The sequence below is a fragment of the Sphaeramia orbicularis genome, chromosome 3 (assembly GCF_902148855.1).
Source record: "Sphaeramia orbicularis chromosome 3, fSphaOr1.1, whole genome shotgun sequence".
NCBI lineage: Eukaryota > Metazoa > Chordata > Actinopteri > Kurtiformes > Apogonidae > Sphaeramia > Sphaeramia orbicularis.
Window position 1 is genome coordinate 8,389,269 of NC_043959.1, and position 13,225 is coordinate 8,402,493.

Genomic DNA, 13,225 nt, shown 5'->3' on the forward strand with positions numbered 1-13,225 from the left:
TTTGTTTCTTTATTCATCAATCAAAAAGAATGGATTTACAATTAAAAAGAATAGATAGTCATCTGCAATTTTAGTCATATGCAATAAACACTTACATACACCTACATATTATATACATATATTACATACATTAGCCTGAACTGGCAGTTGTGTTTCTGTCTACACAACTGACATTCATTCAACTTTTTTTAACAGTATTGTCTGTTTAGCTACTAAAGGCTTCATTTAATTCATAACATGCAGACCTTCTTCATCAAAGAAAATAATAAGTCATATTAACAGACTAATACAACAGTTTATTATGAAAGCAACTCTTTACACTATCAGATTACTTTCCATGAAAATTACAAATACATATTAACTTTATTAAACCCCAGGGGGTTATTTTATACTGCAACTCAGGGGAAGAAAAGAGTCACCTACAGCAGTAGGACTCAAAAACTGAAAATACATCTATAAGATATGTGTATAAATGTAAAGAATCAAACAAGAAAAACAAATACAGAAAAATCACTTCATATTTACAACAGTTAACTCAAACAGCCTATTGTTGCATCATCTTTTTACAGTGGATTTATAAAATATAATTCTGTAAATAAAACTTTTCTATGTAATAAAAGGCAGTTGTCAGAGTCAGCAGAACACGTGTAAAAAACATTCACATATGGGAAAACATGGATTTTCACATTATTTCACATGTTAGATGGAGCAAAATTTGTCCAAGTTTTCAGTGACATTACTTGAGGTGTACAAACAGGTGACTTTTCCTTATTGAACAGATTCACTTATTTCTTCAAGAATTCATTAAGGAAATCCTTGTTTTTCTTCACCCAGGAACAGCTGGGATCCACGCAAATCTTTTTTTGTTTTTCAGTTGTGACTCTGTAAGAAACAACACATACAGTTCATTATCAGAGGAGACAGTACAGAAACAGCAGCATGAATGAAAGAACAAAGAACCATATCTGAACAGCTCTCCCTAGTGGACAGTCCTATCAGGTACTACACAGGAAAATCAGTGAATACCTACAACAGCAAAGTGTTTTAAATTCTAACACTTGAATGATTCATGTTTCAGAACTGACCAGCTTTAATACTCACTGCAGTCGGAGATGGTTTCTTGTAATGGGCTTTTTATGCCGTTGTAATAATTATTTACAATGTTAAATATGAGACTTAAATTTAACAGTTATTTTTTCCTGATTCAGTGCTTCTTTTGTGCGTTAAAGACAATATATATACATATTCCTTATCAACCTTTATTATTTTTTTTTAATTTAGTGATTGATTATTATGAGGGGAAAATCTGTTATTTAAAAAAAAGTGAAAAAGTCACAATAATACAGGAAGAAAATCGGAATATTCTGAAAATTCTTACTGTTGCAAGAATAGTCATAATATTAGAAGAAAAAAAAATAAAGTTTTATTTAAAAAAAGAACAAACAAAAAACTTTGTAATATTCAGAGAAAAAAGTTACACTGTTACAGGGATAAAATCAATGTATTTTGAGAAAAACAATTAATACATAAATGTGAATTTTGATAATGCATATATTAAGCCTTTTTTCTAAAAAAAAAAAAAAAAAAAACACAACAAAAATACAACATGTGTATTGCAATAAACTTCATGCAGTAACTTTTTCTCGTATAATTCTGATTTGATTGTTCTCAAAATATCATGTGTATACTTAGGGTGGCTTACTTTATAATATTGTTGAAAAAAGACAGTTATAATTGCTGAAGTGTATGGTAAAATGACCTTCAAAAGCTTACAATTACTTCTAAGACTTTGAGTTCATTTCATAGCCTGTATTTTTAATGAAGTTAAAATAGTACTTTTACCACTAGTTTTACTATCTGTACTTTTTCTGAAGAATGTGTGTACTTTAGTCACTTTTAATGCATTTGTTCTTCATTCTAGGGTTCGTTGCACATGTATTATTCTGAAAATCTGACCACACCTGCAAACAAAATGGAGAATAATGATATTCAGTTTTACTTACATAAATGCTTTATGGCCTCTACAGTTACTTGGAGTCTCGGTCACGTTTGTCACTTTATCCCTCGGAATACCTTTATCGGTCATTGCTAGACAGCATTCATCTGATAGTGGAACTGGTGGCCTTTTGGCATCTGTGAACACACAAACAGACATTCACACTTAATAATAATAATAATAATAATAATAATAATAATAATAATAATAATAATAATAATAATAATGGATTGGATTTATATAGCTCTTAATACTTTCTCTCTAAATGCAGTTGTGTTTGCAGCTTGAATGAAAACAGCAGAGTTACCGACCTGCAGAGTCCTGATGGAGGAGGCAGATCAGAGTCACAAACAGCAGAGCCACCAGAGTCTTCATGGTTCAACGCAGACAGAGGCCGTTTGTTCGACTGGAAGCCTTTAATCTTCAGTTCTGGTCTGGTCTGATTTGTGATGGAGACCTGCCCCCTTTATACCCAACAGTCCACCATTTCTAATACGTCATATTCTCAGGAACAGCTGGTGGTTTCCTCTGTATCCTCTTCTTCTCTTTTTTTATTCATTCAGGATGTTTTCTGCACTGTGGAGAAAATAGTGAATATGCAATAGAGTTCTGCAAAAAGGCATACGCAGAGTTAGGTCTCAGCCGTCACTACTGCATGTCTTCTTAGAGGAAGTATTCTGAGAATATCATTCACACCCATGAGAGGGGGGTTTACTTGAAACTAAATGCCCGTGTAAAACTCTCTTTCTTTTAAAGGTGTTTCTTCTTTAACTTGTTTCTTAGTAGTTTGTGTTTGAATTTTTTGGTTTTTGATAGTGACTCTTTATTTAGTCAAAAAACCTGCAAAACTGTATGAATAGAAGCAATTATTTGTGTGAAAGCTTGACACAAAGAGTAAGTGAAACAATTTTTTAAAAGTTTTTTTCAACCATCTTTGCCTTTTATCAAAGATAGCAGATAGTACAGAGGGAACTTCAGTTTACATCCATATCTGTCAGAGTCATAATGAACATAATAAAGCCTTTGAAGACGCTCAGTAGAAAGTATTTCATTTAATTGGATTTAACACAACAAATATAGATATGATCCTTCCATTGGATAATTACTGCAGTGAGTAATATGTTTGATCTGGAATCAGTTCTTTAACTGATGCTGTAGCTTCTCATTTCTTAAACATCCATCAGTTTGATAGAAGCATAAAGATTGGACTGAAGATAAGATAAGATAAGATAAGATAAGATAAGATAAGATAAGATAAGATAAGATAAGATAAGATAAGATAAGATAGCAGTAATATTAAATATATAGTAATACAATTAAATTACTAAATAGTAATAATATTAGTAAATAAATAAAGTAATGAGTGTGCAGTAGGTGACATTGACCAGATGTAGTAGGTCTGTTTAGTCCAGGCTGTAGTTCAGTCCAGGCTGTAGTTTAGTCCAGGCTGTAGTTCAGTCCAGGCTGTAGTTCAGTCCAGGCTGTAGTTTAGTCCAGTTTGATGGAGGTCGGTAAAAGGAGCGTCTGAACCGTTCAGTCCTGCAGCTGGATGAATGAACTGAATGAACTGAATGAACCACCATCAGCCGCAGATCATCCTGCAGAGGTGAGAAGGACTGTCCAGAATCCACAGATGTTGTCCTTCATCCTCCTCTCAGTCACAAGATAAAGTATTAGAAAAATAATTACAACAGAATTTAATGTGATATTTTGAAGGTTTATCAAAGCTGCCACAGTGAATGTGTTCTGTTGGCAAAGCTAAAGGTGGTCCAAAAATATTAAAGTGTACAATTTCTTTTGTCTAAACAATGTATGCATGATCCCACCAAAGCTGACCTTTGACCTTTTGGATAGAAAATGTCATCACTTTACCATTTTATCCTGTTAAACATGTGTTAAATGTTTTATATCAAAATACTAGATCAGTTTTGTAAAGGATCAAAATAGGTTTTGTTTAACTTTGCAAAATCAGCATTTTTTTTTTTTTTAATTTCCTCCACTATAAGTCAAAGGTTACGTCATAACCACACTTCAACATTCAGCAGTACTCGATATCCAAATTCTGTTACTTTTCACTTCCTCAGTGTTTCAGAATTCTTTGGCGCTAAATACTGACTATTGCGGTTTAAAGAAAACATGTGGCTTGTTGAGGCAAACTGTTCTCAGAATGATTCGACAGCATTTAATGTTGGATGTGAAAGAAAAGATTCACACAGAACTTATGGGGAAGATGAACAGGTGTCAATAAAACCTTAACCACTTCTTCTTTTACCTCCAACTACTCCTGTTTTTAAGTAGATGTCTTTGTTTTTAGTTCATCTTTATCACTTTTACTTTTTGGTACTTCTACTATGGCATTGTATGTTTCAAATATTTTGTGTTTTAAATCCATAATCTCATCTTATGTTACCTCCAGCTGTTCCTGTTCTTAGTAGACTTCTCTGTTTTGAATTCTTCTTTGTCACTTCTACTTTTCAGTATTTCTGACATGTCCATTGTATGTTTTAAATGTTTTGTTTTGCTATATTGTAAATGAGTTTGTGTTGTAAACATATTTCCGAGTTTAAATAAAGGTTTTGAAAGATGAAAGATCGCGCAGGTTTGTGATTTGTGGGTAATATTATTGAGGTGTTTATGATTGATGTTCCTCAAAGAAAAATAGAAACAGATTTGGATATTTCAGCCTCTACGATGCAAATAGAATCAAAAGATTTAAGAAACCTGGATGGATTTCAGTGTATAAAGGACAGAGGTTCAAGCTTAAACTGTACACTGTGGTCTCTGATCCCTCGAACCACATCACATCCAAAACCATTATTCATCTGTATGTGACCAAACACATTCACCACAGGTTTACTGACACATATCTGTTAATATTACTAACTAACCTTGGTCCTGTGACTCTACTGCAGGTCTATGCGTCTGTCTGCACTGGGAACTGATAAAACCACTGCACATCTTGACCTAAAAATGAATTTTACACAAAACAGGACTGTCTCACATCTTAATCCCACTGGAGATGCTTCATTTGACTTTTTGTTTGTTTGTTTGTTTGTTTGTTTGTTTGTTTAGAGAAATGAAGGCAGTTCTTTCTCTGAAAAAAGATAACATACTGCATAACAGCATCTACAACATTTGCACAGTCAATATCTTGCTAATCCATCTAAGAGTGTATTTTCATGTAATTTCTTAATTTGACGTATTTCCTGGATGTTCCTGACTTCAGTTTTACACACAGACTGTAGATGTGGTTTGATCACTTCTTGTTCACACCTTTTTTCACATACAGCTTGTCTTTTTCTTGTCTCATAATAGAACTGACCATATTAATACTGAAATTGCATCCATTCCACCACATGTAACTGTGAAACAACTGATGAAAGGTCAAGGAACTCATTTATGACATACATGTGTTTCTTGGACTACATATAAAAACGTTATTCAGTGTGGAGAATAAGATAATATAAGAAACTTTATTGCAATTGTATTTTCATACAATGAAATTTGTATGAAAATATTGGAATATGATCTATGGAAATTTTGCAGTCTGTGCCTCGTTTTCAGTGCAAAAAAAATATCTGAATGAAATTTATCATCATTAGATAAATCTGACACAATATAAGTCCACAAAACACGTATAAAGTAACATTTAACCCATAAAGACCCAAGTGCTACTTTTGTGTCAGTTCCCAAATGACATTTTCTCTTTATCTAACCTTTCTTACGTGATTTATCATCATTTATTATAATATTGTCTTCAGTATTTTGCATTTTTTCAGTATAAATCTGGTATTTTCCTATATCTAATTTATTGATCATGTAGATGTTCATAAAAGCTCAGATTAAAGTTGAGGTTTATTATATTAAAAACTGCAGAAAAAGTGAGTTTTACAGTAAAATATATCATTAACTGAACATAAACCAAGCATTTTCATCCACTGCCATTGATCCAACCCCATGGGTTTTACTGGTGAATCAATGTTGTAGAAGATGACGGTGTTTCCATGTTACTGGAACTTTATCTTTTAAGTCTCTACAATCAGATAAAGCATGAACAGGCCTTTAACCCATAAAGACCCAGTGTTACTTTTATGGCAGTTCCTTAACCATTTTTTTCCTCTCTATTTTACATTTTTCAAGAGATTTATCACCGTTTGTTATAATATTATCCTCTGTATTTTGGATTTTTTTCAATGGAAATCATGTATTTTCCAAAATGTAATTTACTGATTATGTAGATGTTCATCAAAGCTCAGAGCAAATTCAAAGGTTATCATATCAAAACAGAGAAAAATGAAGAAAACACTTTTTTTTTTTATTTTTTTTTTTATTTTCAAGAAAATCTATCATTAACTGAGCATCCACTGTCATCGATCCAACTCCATGGGTTTTACTGGTGAATCAATGTTGTAGAAGATGACGGTGTTTCCACGTTCACTACAGAGCCTCTGAACGTCCCAATGGGTCATATCTGATGACCATGAAAAGATGACAAACTGTATTTTACATCAGTTATTTGCATGTATTGATAGGATTAATGGATCAACAGGTATTAAACAGTTTAGATCAGTAGAAGATTTTGATCAGTGATGGATGTTTGGGTCTTTACGGGTTAAAACATTCAAATGTGTAAATGTTACATGTTATAGATTTAAAGGTAGTGTGGTCTTAGTAGTGAAAGTAATTACATAAAGACCAGTATAAGCATTAAATAATGATAAAACTAAAGTGAAGTTATGAATTCCCTAGTAAGCATTCTGTGACTTTCCCTTCCTCATAAGGTTGCATCAGCATTGCAGCTTTTCTAAGAACGTATCCATTCGTACACTTTCACAGAAAAAGACTTCATTCACAAGTTAATATTGGTATAATGTAGTGTAAGTGTCAGTTCTCCTCTACTTCCTTTTTACTTTGGCTTTCCTTATAACCTTCAAAGTACAAAACCAAGAAACCTGAGTTTCCCTGAAAGCAGCATTATAAAAGAGTACAACAAATGACTGAATCTGATTAATGTTAAATATGTCATATGTGAAACTTTGGATTTCATAAAACATTTTAGTAGCCATGACGATTCCTCAACCTTTCATATATAAAAGAAACAGCGGTCAGAGATCAAGCGAAAGTGAACATCAACATGAAAAAGTGAATTTGCACATATCATTTATCAAGTGGGCTCATTTTTTAGTTAAAGATCTCTATTTTATGGAACTGTTTTCCTTTTTAAAATACCACTTACACAGTACAGGAGAAGTTCTGAACCTTCTGTTAGGCCGCATTAAATTAACAAAAAGACATACAAAAGACTGTCTATTACTTTGAGAAATTCAAATTCTGAATGATGCAGTTTGTGAATTTATACACTGGTCACATTTAAAAAGACTATATGTGAACTGTCACCGAGAAACTACTCTTTATTTGTAATTTACCTAAATCAGTATGGACCAGCACAAGCTGTAAATAATACTGTGTTAGCATTAAATACATTCAATAAAACATTGTGATTAAATCTGGCTTGTTGGTTTAAAAAATAAGTCAACATTTTGGGTGATGAGTCGTCCACATGTTACTATGGCAACCTCTCCAGGTGTTACCACATTCTCATGTCAATAAAACAGAAATTTTTCAATATTTTTCTCCAAAATTTATTTTCAGCGTAGTTGAACATAATATCTGAAAGGTTTTGTCCTACCTGATATCAATTTCTGTCGAGAACCACATGTTTTGAATGTTTCCATAAAGCTTAAAAAATGGATGCCCGTTTCAAATCCACGTGTTATCGAACAGTCATTTGACATTTTTCACCTAAAAATTTTTATCTCCCCAAATTTTGTTATGCGAGGTGAGACAAAAAAGAAACAAGACTATGACAGCCATGCTCATGACTCAATGCCTATTGGCTAACCCAGTGTTTTTCAACCTTGGGGTCGGGACCCCATGTGGGGTCGCCTGGAATTCAAATGGAGTCACCTGAAATTTCTAGTAATTGATAAATAAAAACCAAAAAAAAAACTTACTAATAAAAAAATATATGTTGAGTTCAGAGAGACAATCCCAATACATAAAAGACATGACAAATTGTGAAGCTGAAACTGAAGCACTGTGGTTCTGTTTATCTGTCAAATGTTCATTGTGGTTGGTTTCAGATGCTGCAGCTCTTTCATAATTCATAGTTTGAGTTCTTGTTTGTTCAGTATCAATTGTCTGCCTTGGAAATACAAGCTGGACTGACTGTACATATCCTGACCAAGGAAAATAAAATTCTCCCTTTGTGCAGTAATCTACACCTGGATTTTCAGCCTCTGTCCACAATAATATACATTACATAGACTAAATGTGTCTAAAATTGACCTTTATTTGCAACTCAGTATAGTAAACTATTACATAATCAAAAACAAATTAATTTTAGCAAAAAAAAAAAAAGTCTCAGTTTTGAATGTCTGGGATCGCAAGAAATTTGTGATGTTAAAATGGGGTCATGAGCCAAAAAAGGTTGGAAACCACTGGGCTAACCACTTATTTCATTGTGTTGTGCAACTTCTCGCCAATAGTCTGCTATAATATTTTACAGCAACATCCACGAATATTCCATAAATGGCATTCTGGGTTATTCACATGGCGACACTCGATGTGACTGGTAACTACTGATCACAACATCCCATTTAGTTATTTACACCCGTCCAAGTGTATACAAAGGCAGAGACAGTTTATACCCATGTGTCTACCACCGGTTTTTACAAGCAGGTGTTATGTATACCATTTATTCTTTTAGTCACAAAAACTAAACAGTTGTAAATTAAGCAATGGTTTTATTGCCATGTTTTTCCCCAACTGATACATTTGAGAAGATATTTTGATTCACACTATTTCTTTAAAATCTGACCATTCAGGCTGAAGCTCATGTTTTAAACAGAAGTGTTGTTCTGCCATAAACACACAAATCTATATTATAAAAGCCAAGTGGTCTCTGTGTGCATGTGTGTGTGTCTGGGGATTCACACAAAATCGTCAAAGAGCTGACTGCTGCAGTTCGGCATATTTATGTATTTTTGGTCAAGGAACAGACTAATGAAAACGGCAAGTTGATACGACCAATACTTTGGGAGATATTAGTAATTTTGGAAAACAGTAGTCTTACAGTCATGTTGCTATGGCCAGAACACTTTGGCGGTGACTGCTGGACAAATGTGGTACAGCATGCACGAATACACAACAGCATAAAAACTACGACATCTAGAACCTGAGGATCCCCATGGGTCAACGCACTAGTACATCAATATGTTTGGAACATCTGAGCAGTAATGCAGATACTCTGATTAGGTTTTCAACACTGTGTGAAGAAGAAGCTTGTTAGTTATGGAGGGAAATTTGTTTCTTTATTCATCAATCAAAAAGAATGGATTTGCAATTAAAAAGAACAGATAGTTAGTCATCTGCAATAAACACTTATATACACCTACATATTATATACATATATTACATACATTAGCCTGAACTGGCAGTTGTGTTTGTCATGCGTCGACGTTTATGTTGATTTAGTTTTGGGTTTTTGTCTCTTCCTGTTTTATTTTGGTGATGGTGGTTTCCTTCCTGTTCTGTCTGCACTCTGTCAGTCTTGTCTTTGTCTTCCCTGTCCCATCATTGCCTGCACCTGGTGTCTCCTCATAATTGTCCACACCTGTTTGTGATCCCTGCCTCCCTTATATATTCTCCCCGCTCCCTTTGTCTCTTGTCAGTGCGTCGTTTTCTGTAATCTTGAGAAGAGCTTCATCTGTTTAGTGTCTAGAATCTTGAATCTTGAACCTTGTGATTTTTACCTCAGGTTTTAGTTTGTATAGAGTACGTTGTACTTCTCTTTTAGTTATTAGGGTTTTTTGAGCACGTTGTGCTTCTCTTTTTGTTAATCCTTTTTTTGTACTTTGAGAACTTTTGTTTAATAAATCCTTTTTTGACCACGGACAAACGTGTCTCGCTGCATTTGGGTCCACACCAAGAGTCGTGTCGTAACAGTGTTTCTGTCTACACAACTGACATTCATTCAACTTTTTTTTAACAGTATTGTCTGTTTAGCTACTAAATGCTTCATTTAATTCATAACATGCGGACCGTCTTCGTCAAAGAAAATAAGTCATATGAACAGACTAGACCAGTTGATTATGAAAGCAACTTTATTCTCTTTACACTATCAGATTACTTTCCATGAAAATTACAAATACATATTAACTTTATTAAACCCCAGGGGGTTATTTTATACTGCAACTCAGGGGAAGAAAAGAGTCACCTACAGCAGTAGGACTCAAAAACTGAAAATACATCTATAAGATATGTGTATAAATGTAAAGAATCAAACAAGAAAAACAAATACAGAAAAATCACTTTATATTTACAACAGTTAACTCAAACAGCCTATTGTTGCATCATCTTTTTACAGTGGATTTATAAAATATAATTCTGTAAATAAAACTTTTCTATGTAATAAAAGGCAGTTGTCAGAGTCAGCAGAACACGTGTAAAAAACATTCACATATGGGAAAACATGGATTTTCACATTATTTCACATGTTAGATGGAGCAAAATTTGTCCAAGTTCTCAGTGACATTATTTTAGGTGTAGAAACAGGTGACTTTTCCTTATTGAACAGATTCACTTATTTCTTCAAGAATTCATTAAGGAAATCCTTGTTTTTCTTCACCCAGGAACAGCTAGGATCCACGCAAATCTTTTTTTGTTTTTCAGTTGTGACTCTGTAAGAAACAACACATACAGTTCATTATCAGAGGAGACAGTACAGAAACAGCAGCATGAATGAAAGAACAAAGAACCATATCTGAACAGCTCTCCCTAGTGGACAGTCCTATCAGGTACTACACAGGAAAATCAGTGAATACCTACAACAGCAAAGTGTTTTAAATTCTAACACTTGAATGATTCATGTTTCAGAACTGACCAGCTTTAATACTCACTGCAGTCGGAGATGGTTTCTTGTAATGGGCTTTTTATGCCGTTGTAATAATTATTTACAATGTTAAATATGAGACTTAAATTTAACAGTTATTTTTTCCTGATTCAGTGCTTCTTTTGTGCGTTAAAGACAATATATATACATAGTCCTTATCAACCTTTATTTTTTTTTTAATTTAGTAATTGATTATTATGAGGGGAAAATCTGTTATTTAAAAAAAAGTGAAAAAGTCACAATAATACAGGAAGAAAATCGGAATATTCTGAAAATTCTTACTGTTGCAAGAATAGTCATAATATTAGAAGAAAAAAAAATAAAGTTTTATTTAAAAAAAGAACAAACAAAAAAACTTTGTAATATTCAGATTCACTGTTACAGGGATAAAATCAATGTATTTTGAGAAAAACAATTAATACATAAATGTGAATTTTGATAATGCATATATTAAGCCTTTTTTCTAAAAAAAAAAAAAAAAAAAATACAACAAAAATACAACATGTGTGTTGCAATAAACTTCATGCAGTAACTTTTTCTCATATAATTCTGATTTGATTGTTCTCAAAATATCATCTGTATACTTAGGGTGGCTTACTTTATAATATTGTTGAAAAAAGACAGTTATAATTGCTGAAGTGTATGGTAAAATGACCTTCAAAAGCTTACAATTACTTCTAAGACTTTGAGTTCATTTCATAGCCTGTATTTTTTAATGAAGTTAAAATAGTACTTTTACCACTAGTTTTACTATCTGTACTTTTTCTGAAGAATGTGTGTACTTTAGTCACTTTTAATGCATTTGTTCTTCATTCTAGGGTTCGTTGCACATGTATTATTCTGAAAATCTGACCACACCTGCAAACAAAATGGAGAATAAATGATATTCAGTTTTACTTACATAAATGCTTTATGGCCTCTACAGTTACTTGGAGTCTCGGTCACGTTTGTCACCTTATCCCTCGGAATACCTTTATCGGTCATTGCTAGACAGCATTCATCTGATAGTGGAACTGGTGGCCTTTTGGCATCTGTGAACACACAAACAGACATTCACACTTAATAATAATAATAATAATAATAATAATAATAATAATAATAATAATAATGGATTGGATTTATATAGCTCTTAATACTTTCTCTCTAAATGCAGTTGTGTTTGCAGCTTGAATGAAAACAGCAGAGTTACCGACCTGCAGAGTCCTGATGGAGGAGGCAGATCAGAGTCACAAACAGCAGAGCCACCAGAGTCTTCATGGTTCAACGCAGACAGAGGCCGTTTGTTCGACTGGAAGCCTTTAATCTTCAGTTCTGGTCTGGTCTGATTTGTGATGGAGACCTGCCCCCTTTATACCCAACAGTCCACCATTTCTAATACGTCATATTCTCAGGAACAGCTGGTGGTTTCCTCTGTATCCTCTTCTTCTCTTTTTTTATTCATTCAGGATGTTTTCTGCACTGTGGAGAAAATAGTGAATATGCAATAGAGTTCTGCAAAAAGGCATACGCAGAGTTAGGTCTCAGCCGTCACTACTGCATGTCTTCTTAGAGGAAGTATTCTGAGAATATCATTCACACCCATGAGAGGGGGGTTTACTTGAAACTAAATGCCCGTGTAAAACTCTCTTTCTTTTAAAGGTGTTTCTTCTTTAACTTGTTTCTTAGTAGTTTGTGTTTGAATTTTTTGGTTTTTGATAGTGACTCTTTATTTAGTCAAAAAACCTGCAAAACTGTATGAATAGAAGCAATTATTTGTGTGAAAGCTTGACACGAGGAGTAAGTGAAACAATTTTTTAAAGTTTTTTTTCGACCATCTTTGCCTTTTATCAAAGATAGCAGATAGTACAGAGGGAACTTCAGTTTACATCCATATCTGTCTTAAACATAATAAAGCCTTTGAAGAAGCTGAGTAGAAAGTATTTCATTTAATTGGATTTAACACAACAAATATAGATATGATCCTTCCATTGGATAATTACTGCAGTGAGTAATATGTTTGATCTGGAATCAGTTCTTTAACTGATGCTGTAGCTTCTCATTTCTTAAACATCCATCAGTTTGATAGAAGCATAAAGATTGGACTGAAGATAAGATAAGATAAGATAAGATAAGATAAGATATATTTTATTGATCCCTCAAGGGGAAAATTTAAATGCACAGCAGCACAAGACAACAGGCATCAAATACAACAGAAAAATAGAGCAAACTTTTTTTTTTTTTTTAATAAATGACATAAATAGTAATAATATTAGTAAATAAATAAAGTAATGAGTGTG

At 33.2% G+C, this 13,225-nt stretch overlaps 2 protein-coding genes across 2 annotated transcripts; both read right to left on the reverse strand.

Annotated features, from left to right (window-relative positions):
• On the reverse strand, positions 1 to 2,448 carry LOC115416933 (eotaxin-like). The gene is made up of 3 exons (XM_030130803.1): positions 2,308 to 2,448; positions 2,004 to 2,133; positions 1 to 882 (listed from the first exon to the last, which is right to left on the reverse strand). Exons 1-3 carry the CDS (start codon positions 2,369 to 2,371, stop codon positions 786 to 788), a joined length of 291 nt encoding a protein of 96 aa, XP_029986663.1. The 5' UTR covers positions 2,372 to 2,448; the 3' UTR covers positions 1 to 785.
• A 7,701-nt stretch (positions 2,449 to 10,149) lies between these two features.
• Positions 10,150 to 12,283, reverse strand: LOC115416290 (eotaxin-like). Its single transcript, XM_030130043.1, has 3 exons — positions 12,143 to 12,283; positions 11,851 to 11,980; positions 10,150 to 10,737 (listed from the first exon to the last, which is right to left on the reverse strand). The coding sequence occupies exons 1-3, from the start codon at positions 12,204 to 12,206 to the stop codon at positions 10,641 to 10,643; spliced, it is 291 nt and encodes a 96-aa protein (XP_029985903.1). The 5' UTR covers positions 12,207 to 12,283; the 3' UTR covers positions 10,150 to 10,640.
• Between the last annotated feature and the right edge of the window lie 942 nt (positions 12,284 to 13,225).

Coding starts and splice junctions, on each gene's coding strand:
- LOC115416933 (XM_030130803.1), bottom strand. CDS start 2,371: ATGAAGACTCTGGTGGCTCTGCTGTTTGTGACTCTGATCTGCCTCCTC. Junction 2,134..2,307: donor CCTCCATCAGGACTCTGCAG/GTCGGTAACTCT, acceptor GTGTGTTCACAG/ATGCCAAAAGGCCACCAGTT. Junction 883..2,003: donor AGAGGCCATAAAGCATTTAT/GTAAGTAAAACT, acceptor TGTTTCTTACAG/AGTCACAACTGAAAAACAAA.
- LOC115416290 (XM_030130043.1), bottom strand. CDS start 12,206: ATGAAGACTCTGGTGGCTCTGCTGTTTGTGACTCTGATCTGCCTCCTC. Junction 11,981..12,142: donor CCTCCATCAGGACTCTGCAG/GTCGGTAACTCT, acceptor GTGTGTTCACAG/ATGCCAAAAGGCCACCAGTT. Junction 10,738..11,850: donor AGAGGCCATAAAGCATTTAT/GTAAGTAAAACT, acceptor TGTTTCTTACAG/AGTCACAACTGAAAAACAAA.